This window comes from Engystomops pustulosus, chromosome 1, assembly GCF_040894005.1.
Source record: "Engystomops pustulosus chromosome 1, aEngPut4.maternal, whole genome shotgun sequence".
Taxonomy (NCBI): Eukaryota; Metazoa; Chordata; class Amphibia; order Anura; family Leptodactylidae; genus Engystomops; species Engystomops pustulosus.
The window spans coordinates 304,991,895-305,005,931 of NC_092411.1; the positions used below are offsets into that span (position 1 = coordinate 304,991,895).

At 52.2% G+C, this 14,037-nt stretch overlaps 1 protein-coding gene across 10 annotated transcripts in view; it reads right to left on the reverse strand.

Annotated features, from left to right (window-relative positions):
- Positions 1–11,443: 11,443 nt before the first annotated feature.
- Positions 11,444–14,037, reverse strand: part of LOXL3 (lysyl oxidase like 3) — an 82,703-nt gene continuing 80,109 nt past the window's right edge. For all 10 annotated transcript variants that reach the window (XM_072126490.1, XM_072126489.1, XM_072126486.1 and 7 more), the window contains one exon: positions 11,444–12,097. In XM_072126490.1, the coding sequence (XP_071982591.1) occupies positions 12,024–12,097 (74 nt within the window). In that variant the 3' untranslated portion in view covers positions 11,444–12,023. The remainder of the gene's footprint in view (positions 12,098–14,037) is intronic.

Sequence of the window (14,037 nt, forward strand, 5' to 3'; positions counted from 1 at the left end):
CACTTGTGTAAGAAATCTTATTATTACTCTGACTGGATGTGCACTGCAATCTCTTCTCCTGCAGGCGGGCGCTGTGTCTCCTCCCTTCTCTGGCGGACGGCCGCTGTGTCTCCTCCCTTCTCCTGGCAGGGGGCGCTGTGTCTCCTCCCTTCTCCTGCAGGCCGGCGCTGTGTCTCCTCCCTTCTTCGGCAGGCGGGCGCTGTGCCTCTCCTCCCTTCTCTGGCAGGCGGGCGCTGTGTCTCCTCCCTTCTCAGACAGGCCGGCGCTGTGTCTCCTCCCTTCTCAGACAGGCCGGCGCTGTGTCTCCTCCCTTCTCAGACAGGCCGGCGCTGTGTCTCCTCCCTTCTCAGACAGGCCGGCGCTGTGTCTCCTCCCTTCTCAGACAGGCCGGCGCTGTGTCTCCTCCCTTCTCAGACAGGCCGGCGCTGTGTCTCCTCCCTTCTCAGACAGGCCGGCGCTGTGTCTCCTCCCTTCTCAGACAGGCCGGCGCTGTGTCTCCTCCCTTCTCAGACAGGCCGGCGCTGTGTCTCCTCCCTTCTCAGACAGGCCGGCGCTGTGTCTCCTCCCTTCTCAGACAGGCCGGCGCTGTGTCTCCTCCCTTCTCAGACAGGCCGGCGCTGTGTCTCCTCCCTTCTCAGACAGGCCGGCGCTGTGTCTCCTCCCTTCTCAGACAGGCCGGCGCTGTGTCTCCTCCCTTCTCAGACAGGCCGGCGCTGTGTCTCCTCCCTTCTCAGACAGGCCGGCGCTGTGTCTCCTCCCTTCTCAGACAGGCCGGCGCTGTGTCTCCTCCCTTCTCAGACAGGCCGGCGCTGTGTCTCCTCCCTTCTCAGACAGGCCGGCGCTGTGTCTCCTCCCTTCTCAGACAGGCCGGCGCTGTGTCTCCTCCCTTCTCAGACAGGCCGGCGCTGTGTCTCCTCCCTTCTCAGACAGGCCGGCGCTGTGTCTCCTCCCTTCTCAGACAGGCCGGCGCTGTGTCTCCTCCCTTCTCAGGCAGGCCGGCGCTGTGTCTCCTCCCTTCTCAGGCAGGCCGGCGCTGTGTCTCCTCCCTTCTCAGGCAGGCCGGCGCTGTGTCTACAGTGTGTGGGGTTAGGGGCAAAGAGTCCTCTGCATAGATGTGGGAGGTTAGGGGCAGGGAGTCCTCTGTGTAGATGTGGGAGGTTAGGGGCAGGGAGTCCTCTGTGTAGATGTGTGGGGTCAGGTGCAGGGAGTCCTCTGTATAGATGTGTGAGGTCAGGGAATCCTCAGCTCCGCTCTCTCCTCCTCCCGCCGCTCTCTCCTCCTCCCGCCGCTCTCAGCCCCGCTCTCTCCTCCTCCCGCCGCTCAGTGTGTCTACAGGGGGCAGTGTAGCTGGAGGGGGGGATGCAGTGTGTCTACAGGGGGAGGGGGGCAATGTAGCTGGAGGGGGGAATGCAGTGTGTCTACAGGGGGAGGGGGGCAGTGTAGCTGGAGGGGGGATGCAGTGTGTACAGGGGGAGGGGGGCAGTGTAGCTGGGGGGGGGATGCAGTGTGCACGGCAGAGGAGTGGTTGCGAATAAGCCCCTTGTACCATACAGTACATAAAGAGGTAAGATGCAGCGGTAGATACTGCCTGGATAGGCGAGGGTTAATACTGTTTCATGTTTACTATCCAATGATGTTCCATCTTTGTAACTGGAGTGTGATTGGAGAGTGAGATCACCTGACCAGGGATTAACAAAACCCTTAATCAGGGAGGAGTTAGAGAGAGCCTTGCTACTGAGCAAGAGGTCTTGAGTTCCAGAATCTTCTTAGAACACAGGTCTTGGAACTTAGCTCCTGTCTGAGGAGCATATCAGATCTACACTAGTGACCAGAGAAAGCGTGTGCCTCACACCTCTAGTGAGTTCCCACAGAACAACCAGGACAAAGCTGCAGCTTCCAACATTGGACACAGCTACATCCCAGCCTGCCCCTGCATCCAGGATGGTGACGAAACTCCTGAGGTTTCATTCTCCAAGATCACTCCCAGTCAGACCACCATCTGTAAAGATGCTACGGCTGTCACCATCAAGGGCGCCCCATCTATCGTCCAGGGACTCATACTACGGACACTAAGGGGTTGCCCCAGGGAGAACCAGTACATCAGCCTCTCTCTCATGTAATTTCTTGCACACACCACCTGCTGGAGACCTGCCAGGCTGTAGGACAGCCCTCCGGTCCCCCTACCAAGCACTGTGACACTAGTGTGCTTAGGCCACAACCGCCAGCCACTCGGAAAAGGCCCCAGTGGGGGATGTTGCAAGTGGCGTCACAAGCAGGATTTCTACTTCTGTGCCTTGTTCTGGCACTATAGACTGTCCTTTATTACAAAACTATTGTGCTGCCTAACCCTTCTGCCATCCATGTTTAGGCCCAAGTGACTTTTTACTTATTCAACATTGAATGTGTTATATTGCTGCCACGTGCTGTCGAGCTCCGCTCCAGCACTCAGGAGGTTAATCCCTGCTACGGACTTTACCAGCTCTGCTACATCTGGCGCTGCAGCGCCTGAAGCGTTTACCTCAGCAGATTGTGGCGCAGCTTGGAACTCCAGCCTGCCAAAAATCCTCACTGGCGGGAAACCAAAGAGACTCGCTGAGCTCCGCCCCCTGCGCTGTGGCACGAAGTGCCATGGAGGAGGAGCCAGAGCGATCGTGGCCCGGCAACGAAGAGGGTTAATTGGCCATATCAGATTTTGGCGCAGGCCGCGCCTGAATCTGCCAACAGCGTGCGTCTCATCCGGAAGTGCCGACACACGTGTCCTGCGACTGAAGGAGAGCATCGCTGATCACCGCCGAGCCCCTGCTGCCTGCTGGACGTTGGGAAAGGAGATCCTCACAGCTGTTCTATCATCACCGCTGATCTCTGCAGAGCCCCTGCCGCCTGCCGGACATCGGGAATGGAGTTTTTCGCGCACCGGAGCTGTTCTGTCATCGCGGCAGAGCCTGAGTGAGTACCTCTGGGGAAGTTAAAGGGGGGTAGAGATAGGAGAGCAAGGTTAATTGGCTCACCTCCCAGGGAATAGTGACTGTGCCTTAAAGTGCCCAGTGATACCGGCTCTCAAGTGACTACCTTTGAGAGATGCCGAAGAGGAGCATCCTTGACACAGCCTCCCAAGGCTTATTTAAACATAATCGATACCAATGGGAAAACTGTACCCATCCGCGGCTTTTGGGAGCCCACACTAACCATCTGAGACACCGAGTTAACCAGACAGGGCATAGTGGTGACACAAGTGCCTGAAGACGGTAACTTCTCCCTGGTACTGGGTACCAATGTTCTCCGCAACTGCTACCCTGAAGTGCTGAAGGCTCTCCAAAACTCCCTACCAACAGTCGGAAGGTGATTCAGAAGACCATGCAAGTCCTAGCGGGTTTGGACTTGGCCCCAATGGAAAAATCTTCAGAGTCCGGATCAAGGATCCACAACCTGTCCGCCTTCAACCTGGGAATGAGACATTAGTATGGTGCCGAGCTTGCATGGGCGTTCAAGGTCAAGACTACCAGGCTATGGTAGAACTCCTACCACCTGACGAAGACCTGCCTATTCTAGCTGCCAGGAGTCTAGTCACAGTATCTAGAGGACAAGTACCCATAAGCTAAACGTGGAAGACTCCCCAGTGGATCTGAGAAGATACCAAGCCGTAGCAACTCTCTTCAGCGTCCACCCTGAAGACTTAGTGGAAACCTCTCTGTCTGCCATCACAGCCCATGTGCTCCCCCGCTGGTCTTTGTGAAAAAGAAGGATGGAACCCTTTGCTTCTGTGTTGACTATAGGAAGATCAACAATATCACCCACAAGGATGCCTATCCACTGCCTCGAATCGAGGATTCCCTCGCAGCCCTAGGGTCAGCTGCCTACTTCTCTACCCTGGATCTGACCAGTGGCTAATGGCAAGTGGCCATGTCGTCTGAAGATAGGGAGAAAATGGCGGCCCCCCTGTAAGAACTCCTAAGGGGACTGCCGAAATAGGGCCAATGATATCGGGCGGCCATTGAATGAACAGCAGAACGTGAAGCAGCCTTCCAGATGCTGAAGCAAAGGCTGACTGAGCCTCCGGTGTAAGGATATCCAGATAACAATCTGCCCTTCATACTCTACAGCGATGCCAGCAAGCAGGGATTAGGAGCTGTACTATCCCAGCTTCAGAACGGAACTGAAAGGGTCATAGCCTACGCCAGCCGTTCCCTCCGAGAACCGGAAAAGAACGACCATAATTATAGCTGGAGTTTCTGTCGTTAGACTGGGCTTTGACTGAAAAGTTCAAGGACTACCTAGCTGCTTCCTTCTTCACGGTCTTCACAGACAACAACCCCTTGGCTTGGAGCCCTGGAGCAGCGATGGGCCGGCAAGACCAACGACAATGCTGATGCTCTGTCCTGACTCGCTGACCAGTGGGAGGGACCCTCCACTGATACTCAGTGGGAAGATGTGGAGATGCCGGTGTTCTATGCCTGGTTTTTGCGCCAAGAGGCCCAGAGAGTTTACTACCCTCAGAAGCGGTACCAGCTACCCCACCAGAAGAGTCTGTGCCACCGGCAGAAAAAGACCTCTGGATGAGTCTGCAGGCTGATAGCTGCGCCCTAGGAGAACTGATGGACTATCTCTCTAGTAGGCGAGTGCCTGAACGGATTTGTCGGAGGAGGGTCGATGGGGAATTGTCCCAATTGTGGCGCCAGAGGATGACTCTGAGTATGCATCAGGGCCTGCTGAAAAGAAGAACTCTGGATCCTATTACCTATGACCGACTGTACCAGATTGTGATCCCCCAGAGGGATGCCAAGATAGTACTGGATATGTACCATGACCAGTCCGGACACTCCCTTCGAGGGAGAGCGACACAATCAAAGGGCCCCCCTACATCCCATTGTGAGCCAACGGCCTTTGGAGAATCTGGCTCTGGTTCAAGTGAATTTGGAGCCCAGCAGATCCGGTCACACATATGCCTTGACAATAATAGACCATTACACCAAGTTTGTGGTCGCAGTACCAGTCAGAGACTTTTCCGCCAGGACCACCGCAGCGGCCCTGTGGAAAAGCTTCATCCTCCCTTATGGCTGTCCGGATAAAATTCTTATGGACCAGGGAACTGCATTTGAGTCGCAAGTGTTCCAGGAGCTGTGTACCCTCTATGGCTGCAAGAAGCTGAGGACCACAGCCTACCATCCTCAGGGCAATGGGCTCTGTGAGAAAATGACCCCTTCGAAAAGGGCTTGCTGGCCGAAGTTACTACCGGAGCTAGTATACCTGTACAATAATACCACCCATTGCTCCACAGGATACACTCCCTACTACTTGATGTTTGGGAGACATGGCCATCTCCCAGATATGGCCTTGGACATGGAAAACCCCGATTTCCAGTCTCTACTCCCTCAGACTGATTGGGTTCAGGAGCATCAGAGGCGTCTGGCGGATGCCAGAGAAATTGTGGATCTTTGGGTGGAAGAAGCCCGAGACAAACAAAAGAGAGACCGCAATGCCTGCACTGAGCCCCTTGCCCCCGGAGAACGAGTGTGGCTGAAAAACAACCATCCCACCAGTAAGTTAGATGGGCGATGGGAGTGTGAGCCATACCTAGTTAGGGAGATCTCGGCGAGAGACAAAGGGGAAACCTCCTGCGTATCTGCAGGAGTACCAGCTGTCCCAACACAAAGGTCGGAAGCCAAAGGCCGTCTGCTTTGCCAATCCTGAGGTACTCACTCCTACTGACTGCAATTCAGATACTGAGTAACCCCTGATGGGCTGTCGCCCTAACAGGTAACTTTCTGCATATATTGTGAATGACTTTGTCTGCTATTCCCAGTTGGGCTAAGCCCCTTATATCCTCTGAGCCAGAGACTTTCCTGAGACTCATTCCCCTATTTATTATACAGTCAAGAGACTCTCCTTGAACTGCTCACCATTGTTATATGCCATGTTAGCATCAACCTCTGCTGACGCAGAGACATCGACAAAGGATTCTGTCCCTCCACGCAGGAGGAGACCCTTTGTTTATTTACACTTTTCCCCACCTCAAGGGCTGTGCCCAGAAGATGGACTTTGTTTTGAAAGGCTTCTGAGAGACTTTTTGCCAACTACTATAAAAGGAAAAGTTGCTAATGACTTTTGTTTTGCACTGAATGCTTTTCATTTGCAGGAAAGGACATTCTGTTTGCATTTTCTCTGCTTTTTTCTCCCCAGGAGAAACATTTTGGCACTTTGCTATTGCTACCCCGAGTAGCTATTTCATGTAGCGTTTTTAACGTTAAGGGTTCAAGCCACGTACCCATTGAGCTGCTAAAGCCAATGTGTGTTAACATGTTTGCACAGCTGTCATTTATTGCCAGTGAGTTTGCACTTAACCATTTTATAGGCTTTTGCAGGATTGTAGCGAGACTGTGTTGGACCGTCTTATTTGTAAATCCTGACCGCAAGCTTACACCTAGAATTGGAGTTCCGTACAGTGTGGTAGTCTGTAAACCGTGGGTCTTTATGGGACCGGGGGTGTTCAACTTAGTAACACCTAGATGCCATACACTGAGGGTAAGACCGTCAGACGACAGGTAAAGTGTACTGTATGTATTGCATGTACTTAAATGTATTACTATTTGTCGCCAAGGAAGAAGAGTTTTCGAACAAATAGTCAGGCCTTGGTGCAAGGAGTGGATTACAGGACATGACACCACACCTTTCCCACATACAGTTGGTTTAAGGGCGTTAGTTACCAACTGTCACATATGTTTGTATTTATGTACTTAGTCCAACACCAACCCAGGTGCCTGTTTCCTGGACCATGGGCGGTTTGTCCCCTACACTGCACATAGCCAGCACTTCCTTGAGAGTGCAACCTATTCCAGCTTTACCCCTACCGGCTGTAACACATCACATGGACCCTCTGGAGTCCATCTGCTGCTGGCCAGCGTTGGTTCTCTTTTTCCCACATCCGGTCCATAGTCGAGCCCTGGGAGGCTCTTTCAATTGCCCTGGGGGTATGCAACGTCCCTGGCAATGTGCATGGCAGAGGAGTAGTTGCGAATAAGCCCTTTTACTACCCAGTACATATAAAGGTAATTGAGCAGCGGTAGATACTGCCTAGATAGGCAAGAGTTAAGAATGTTAATGTTATCATCCAATGATATGCCTCAATGCACTTAAATGTGAACTGGAGTGTGATTGGAGGAGGAGATCACCTGACCAGGGATTAACTAGACCCTTAGTCAGGGAAGGAGTTAGAACAGGGTGAGTGAACATCCAGCTTCTGACTGAGAAGCACCTCCTCAGAGCACCTCCTCTGCACATAGGTCTCCTAGGCCTCAGCTACTACACACAGAGTGACACAGGACAAACAGGACAAAGCTGCAGCTTCCAGCCTTGGACACAGCTACATCCCAGCCTGCCCCTGCATCCAGGCTGGTGACCCAACTGCTGAGGTTCCCTCTCCAAGATCACTCCAGTACTGCTCTGTACAGAATCGTTTGGCCTGGTGCTGCCGTTGGTTTGAATAAATAACTGTAAGTTACTTTTATGCACAACATTGCCTCCGTCTGATCCCTGGATATGGCTGTTACCACCATGGGCTCCCCATCCATTACCCAGGGGCTTATCTTACAGACACTCACTTGTTGCCCCAGGGAGAACCAGTACATCAGCCTCTCCCTCCATATTTCTTGCACACACCACCTGCTGGAGAGATGCCCGGCTGTAGGACAGCCCTCCGGTCCCCATACCAAGCACCGTGACCTCAGCGTGCCTAGGCCGCAACCGCCAGCCACTCCGGTATTCTGGGCCCTGGCTGCCTCTAGGCCCCAAGAAAAGGTTAGGCCCCGGTGGGGGATGTTGCATCTTCTTCCCAGAGCCCGGTCATACTCCAAAACTAAGGGAGTGTCCATCCTTGATGCTAGGTCTGAATGCCCGCGCGTCTTGGGGCTACAAGTGTAGACTATTGCTAGGCCATTCACAGTGACCTCCTTATCAGAAGTGACGACTGACCCCATCTACTGCTCAGACCATCCCTAATCCGTGTCTTATAAGGGGCTGTAGGAAAGCCATTGACGGCTAAATGAATCCATTTTGGAGGATGTGTAGTTAAAGGAGGAAGTGGAAAGCAACTTTTTGCGTCCAACGTTAAGGACTCCACTAATAGTCTCCTAGTAGGAGAGGCCCACAGATGGTAAATTCATCAACATCGTGGCCCATCAGGTAATTGTAGATGGGACATTGTGGACTGGCGCAGCTAATGGATCAGCATTAGGTGAAGCTTCCTTTATGTAGGGGCGCTCCCTGCCTAGGGACACACTGGGGGTCATTTACTAAGGGCCCAATTCGCGTTTTCCTGACGTGTTACCCGAATATTTCTGATTTGCGCCGATTGTACCTGAATTGCCCCTGGATTTTGGCGCACACGATCGTATTGTGGCGCATCGGCGCCGGCATGCGCGCGACGGAAATCGGGGGGCGTGGCCGAATGAAAACCCGACGGATTCGGAAAAACCGCCGCATTTAAAAAAAAAAATGTGTCGCGAAAATTGCGCTTGTCTTCATCCAGGATAGGCCGGTGAATTTCAGGGCATTTCGGCGCGCCTCCGGGAACTTCAGCGCAGCAGCGCCACCGGGTGGACGGCGGAGGAACTACCTTCATAAATCCCGGCCAGACCCGAATCCAGCGCAGAGAACACGCCGCTGGATCGCGAATGGGCCGGGTAAGTAAATCTGCCCCACTATGTGCACTCTCTGCTCTTTCTTCCCAAGTCCTCGGGGGCATTGGGCATCCTGATTTTGTGACCTCCCACTCCGCTTCTCACTTTTCGTGGATTGTTGCCGACATAGTTGTGGATAATCTGTGGATCTTCCTAGAACTTACTTCTGAGTCCCCTTGGCTTGTGTGTAATTTTCACTCTTTGCTTCATTGCAAACATTTGGTAAGATCAAAAAAGTAATTTTTTTGCTCATTTATGTGCCCTCTGCCTCCCCCCCAGTAATGTGCCCTCTGCCTCCCCCCCAGTAATGTGCCCTCTGCCTCCCCCCCAGTAATGTGCCCTCTGCCTCCCCCCCAGTAATGTGCCCTCTGCCTCCCCCCCAGTAATGTGCCCTCTGCCTCCCCCCCAGTAATGTGCCCTCTGCCTCCCCCTCAGTAATGTGCCCTCTGCCTCCCCCTCAGTAATGTGCCCTCTGCCTCCCCCTCAGTAATGTGCCCTCTGCCTCCCCCTCAGTAATGTGCCCTCTGTCTCCCCCCCCAGTAATGTGCCCTCTGCTGCCCCCCCAGTAATGTGCCCTCTTCCGCCCCCCCAGTAATGTGCCCTCTTCCGCCCCCCCAGTAATGTGCCCTCTTCCGCCACCCCAGTAATGTGCCCTCTTCCGCCCCCCCCAGTAATGTGCCCTCTTCCGCCCCCCCCAGTAATGTGCCCTCTGTCCCCGTAGTAATGTGCCTTCAGCCCCCCCAGTAATGCTCCCTCTGCCCCCTCCAGTAATGTAGATATTTTTGCTCATTTATTAAATAAGAAAACCTGGAATCTTCCCCGGTGATAAGTACTCAGCCCCCGGTAGTATAGTATTCGGGCCTCGGTGCCCTCTGCCCCCCAGTAATGTACTCTTTGCTCCCCCAGAAATGTACCCTCTGCTCCCCCAGTAATGTGCCCTCTGCCCCCCCCCCCAGTTATGTGCCCTCTGCCCCCTCCAGTAATGTAGATATTTTTGCTCATTTATTAAATAAGAAAACCTGTAATCTCCCCCAGTGATGAGTATTCGGCCCCTTTGCTCAGTGTTGAGTAGAAGCTTTGGAGCTGGTGCAGCCCGGAGTCTACTAGGGAAGTTTTTACCCCCTGGATTTGGGGATCCTCTGCCTCCTCGCAGATCCTCTCCAGGTCCCTCAGGTTGGATGGAGAACGTTGGTGGAGGCCATTCTCCAGTCTCTCCAGAGATGCTCCATTGGGTTTAGGTCCGGACTCTGGCTGGGCCTGTCAGGAATGGTCAGAGATGTTCTGAAGCCTCTGCTGTGGTATTGTAGCTTGTGCTTAGGGTCATTGTCTTGTTGGAAGGTTCGGCCCAGTCTGAGGTCCAGAGCATCTGGAAGAGGTTCTCATCCAGGAGATCTCTGTACTTGGCCGCATGCATCTTTCCTTCCATTACATCCAGTGATCCTGTCCTCCCCATAGCATGATGCTGCTTCCCCCTAGTATTGGGCACCACCCCACCATAGCCTGATGCTGCCCCCATGTGTCACTGCTGGGATTGTATTTGGCAGGTGATGAGCGGCGCCTGGTTTTCTCCACCGCTTGATATCATCATCAGGAAGTCCAACCTTCATCTCATCCGAGCAGAGAATCTTATTCCTCTGGAGCTCAGTCACAGTCATCTTGGGGTGTTTCTTTACCTCTCACTAAGGCTCTTCTCCCACCATTGCTTAGTTTGGCTGGACAGCCAGGTAGAGGAAGAATTGTGGTCGTTCCAAACTTCTTCCATTTAAGGATTATGGTGGTCACTGTGCTCTTGTTTGTGCTTGAGAGCTGCAGAAATTCTTCTGTAACCAGTGCCTGATCAGTGCCTTGCCTCAATTCTGTCCCTGAGCTCCTTGGGCAGTTCCTTAGACTTCATGATTCTCATGTGCTGTGACATGCACAGTGAGCTGTGAGGTCTTATTTTCTTTATTTTTCTGTCAGGATGGGGGAAGAGTGGACATTAATGAACATTAAAAAGAACTTTTTTGATCTTGCCAATTGGCTGCTATGAAACAAAGAGTGAAAAATGTAAAGGGGCCGGAATACTTTCCATACCCACTGTATGCTTGCTGGGGCCTGCAATTCCTGCATCCACATGCTACCATTGGGCCCACCTTAGCAATCCTGAGTAAGATCTTTTCTAGCCAGAACTTCTCTCCTCTATGCTCAATTCTGGGTTATGCCAACTTGGATGTGGACCTTGACGGGTATTTGAACCGTGGTTGCACAGTAAGTGTTATAGAGCTGAGCACTTTTTGAAGGGGGTCGCTGGTCTATGGGTGAGGAGTTGAATGCCATCACTTTACCTCATCCGCTACAACCACTGCCGGTAATTCAACACAGGCATTATCTGACCTCCCTAGGGCCATGTACCCCTTTGAGAGCCTAGGTGACGCAAGGAGTGTAACCCACAACACCCTACCTATAGATCTCCCAGCACCTGTACATCTGCTGATCTGGGAGAGGGCGCTGGGTTTATCTGTGACCACAGAACAAATAGACTGGTTCTGAGAGAGGAGGGAGACGTCAATGTTCTTTCTAAGGGTGGTACAGGGTGGTCCTCTCCTTTCCTGGCTTCTCCTTTTGTCTTGGTGATGTGTTTGCACCTTTCATTTCCCGCACCTGATGTAGTCACTTTGTGCAGATTCTTGGGCCTGCCCTTTGTTGTTGTCTTACACTTTAAGCCCTGAGATGTTGCTCCAGCTTCTCCTCCTGTACTTTGCTGGTTTTAATAAAACACTGCAGTCGCCAGGTGATTATGAAAAAATTTATGACCCAAAACCCGCAACATTTAGTAGCAGAAATCCCTGTTATTTCTGTGAGCACCTATGAGGAGCCACATGTATGGCTTCCACGTGAGGAGATGTAAACATGAGGATGAGCACAGGACTGGGGTGTTAGTAGCACCTATAGGATAAGAACGACTGCTCTAGGTGTGCATGGCAGAAGATCCGGCAGCTGTAGGAATGGTCCAGCTGTGGCCTAGGAGGAACATCTGAGTACAGCTCGCAGCCTCCTCACAGATGTTACTGGGGTCTTTTGGGTGGTCGGAAACTGCTTATATGATATTTGGGGATCACCTTATCTCCTGTCCTTGTCCAGCTCAACATCAACAACTTAGCACTGAGAGCAGCAGAGATGGACACCACAACAAGAAGCAAAGACGCATAGTTATCAGGCACTGAAGCCCCCAGTACACGTGGCAGCTGGTGGATAACCACACCAGTGGTCCCCAGCAGTGGCCATCCTCTTTTTGGGTCTGAACTTCTCCCATATTCAAGATTCTTGGGTGAAAATGGTTGTGTCTGGAGGTGAAGGAACATGGACCATGCACTAAAGGATCTGGTTGTTGAGCTGTCCCCTGTATTGTTCAAACCGCTTGTTGGCTTCTTCACTGAATGCGTCACCTAAACACAAGATACAAAAAGGAGTCAGAGCAGAGATGGGGGTCCGATGTGTCTGTCTTAGCTGTGTGGTATCTACACTGAGGCCTCCTCAGGATGTCCACACATAGGATAAAATGGTCTAGTGCCTTGTGACCTGTGGAGTCACCTTCTAGATGTGGTAGTCCTGACCTCTAAGACCTGCTGTGTGTCTGTGTATATGTCTATCCTCCGTTCCCTGGCTAGCTGCTACGTCTTTCCAGTTGGAAACATTGCATCTTTCCTCTTCGTAGACCTCTCTGGCCCAATGTCATGTGATCCCTCAGTGGTCTGACAGTCTGTCTTGGAAGGCCAGGATGGATTTATTGGAGATATCCTAATGAATGTCAATTTAAGGAGAGGAGCCTGATGTGGGGAGACCAAGTCTATTGAGTTGTTACCAAGTCCTAATCACTGGCGGTGGGTGAATGGGAGACTGTGTCGTGGGTGGAGGTTACCCATGTGCGTCACCTGTACTACACCTTGTCGTATTTCATAATCTTCTGCCCTGCAGGGAACGTCTTCTGTGATGAAGCCGTGGTGTCAGGTAACACACAGGTTGCAGGGGCTTGTAGGGGCCACTGTCAGCAGTTTTGGCCCCAGGTCTAATAATTAGAATATTTCCTAATAGCGATTCCATCTGTTATCACATGACTACAGCCAGTCACCCAGGACTGCACTGGGTACTGGGGTGACTTTTTTTGTTATTGCTTGATCATTCTTATACTCCCTGTAGTATTTGTTACCCTGATTGTGATGTGATTGTTACCTGGGGGGTCTTACAGGTCGGTGTTGTGGGAGCTGGTTGGTGGGACCCTCTTACCCCTATCCACAATGGATGGTTTGTGTCACTATAATTATCATTATAATTTGCGTGTTGTTGGCTTTGGATATGGATTTATACCTTACATTAGCGGTGCCCGGCGTTTGTGTGTTTCAGGGTATTTCCTTATAAGTCGCTGTCCTGGGATGAATAATAAGTCCTGGATGTGGAGTAGCCTGTGTTATTCCGAAGTTTGAGGCTGTTGGTGCTATCACACAGGGACCCCACCATCCTTATTATTATAATTCCCTGGGGCTGTACAATCAGTAAGGGGGTCACATACATTACACTAAGACAAGATCAGATACGAGAACTACAGAGGTTAAGAGACAAGTAGGAGGAGGGATCACAGTCTATAGGGGGGCGGGGCAGTTGTCATGTGTTGTAGATCCTGAACCGGGGGGTTTTCAGGTTACGCTTGAAGGTTCGGAAAGTGGGGGACAGTCTGACACATTTTGGTAGCAAGTTCCAGAGTCTGGGGGAAGCTCGGGAGAAGACCTGGTGACGGTTGTGAAAAGAGCAGATGGTAATAAAGTAAAGCTGAAGGTCCTGTGAGGAGCGGAGATTACGTGTGGGACGGTATTGTCTGGTGAGGTCAGAGACATATAGAGGGGGCAGGGTCCGGAGGATTTGTAAGTCATGGTTATTATTGTAAACTAAATTTGTTGTTCAACCAGTGGAGAGAGACAGAGGAGAGGAGAGGAAAAAAGCCGAAAGAGACAGAGGAGAGGAGAGAAGAGGAAAAAAGCCGAGAGAGAGAGAGGAGAAGAGGAGAAAGCCGAGAGAGACAGAGGAGAGGAGAGGAGAGGAGAAAGCCGAGAGAGACAGAGGAGAGGAGAAAGCCGAGAGAGACAGAGGAGAGGAGAGGAGAAAGCCGAGAGAGACAGAGGAGAGGAGAGGAGAAAGCCGAGAGAGACAGAGGAGAGGAGAGGAGAAAGCCGAGAGAGACAGAGGTGAGGAGAGGAGAAAGCCGAGAGAGACAGAGGAGAGGAGAGGAGAAAGCCGAGAGAGACAGAGGAGAGGAGAAAGCCGAGAGAGACAGAGGAGAGGAGAGGAGAAAGCCGAGAGAGACAGAGGTGAGGAGAGGAGAAAGCCGAGAGAG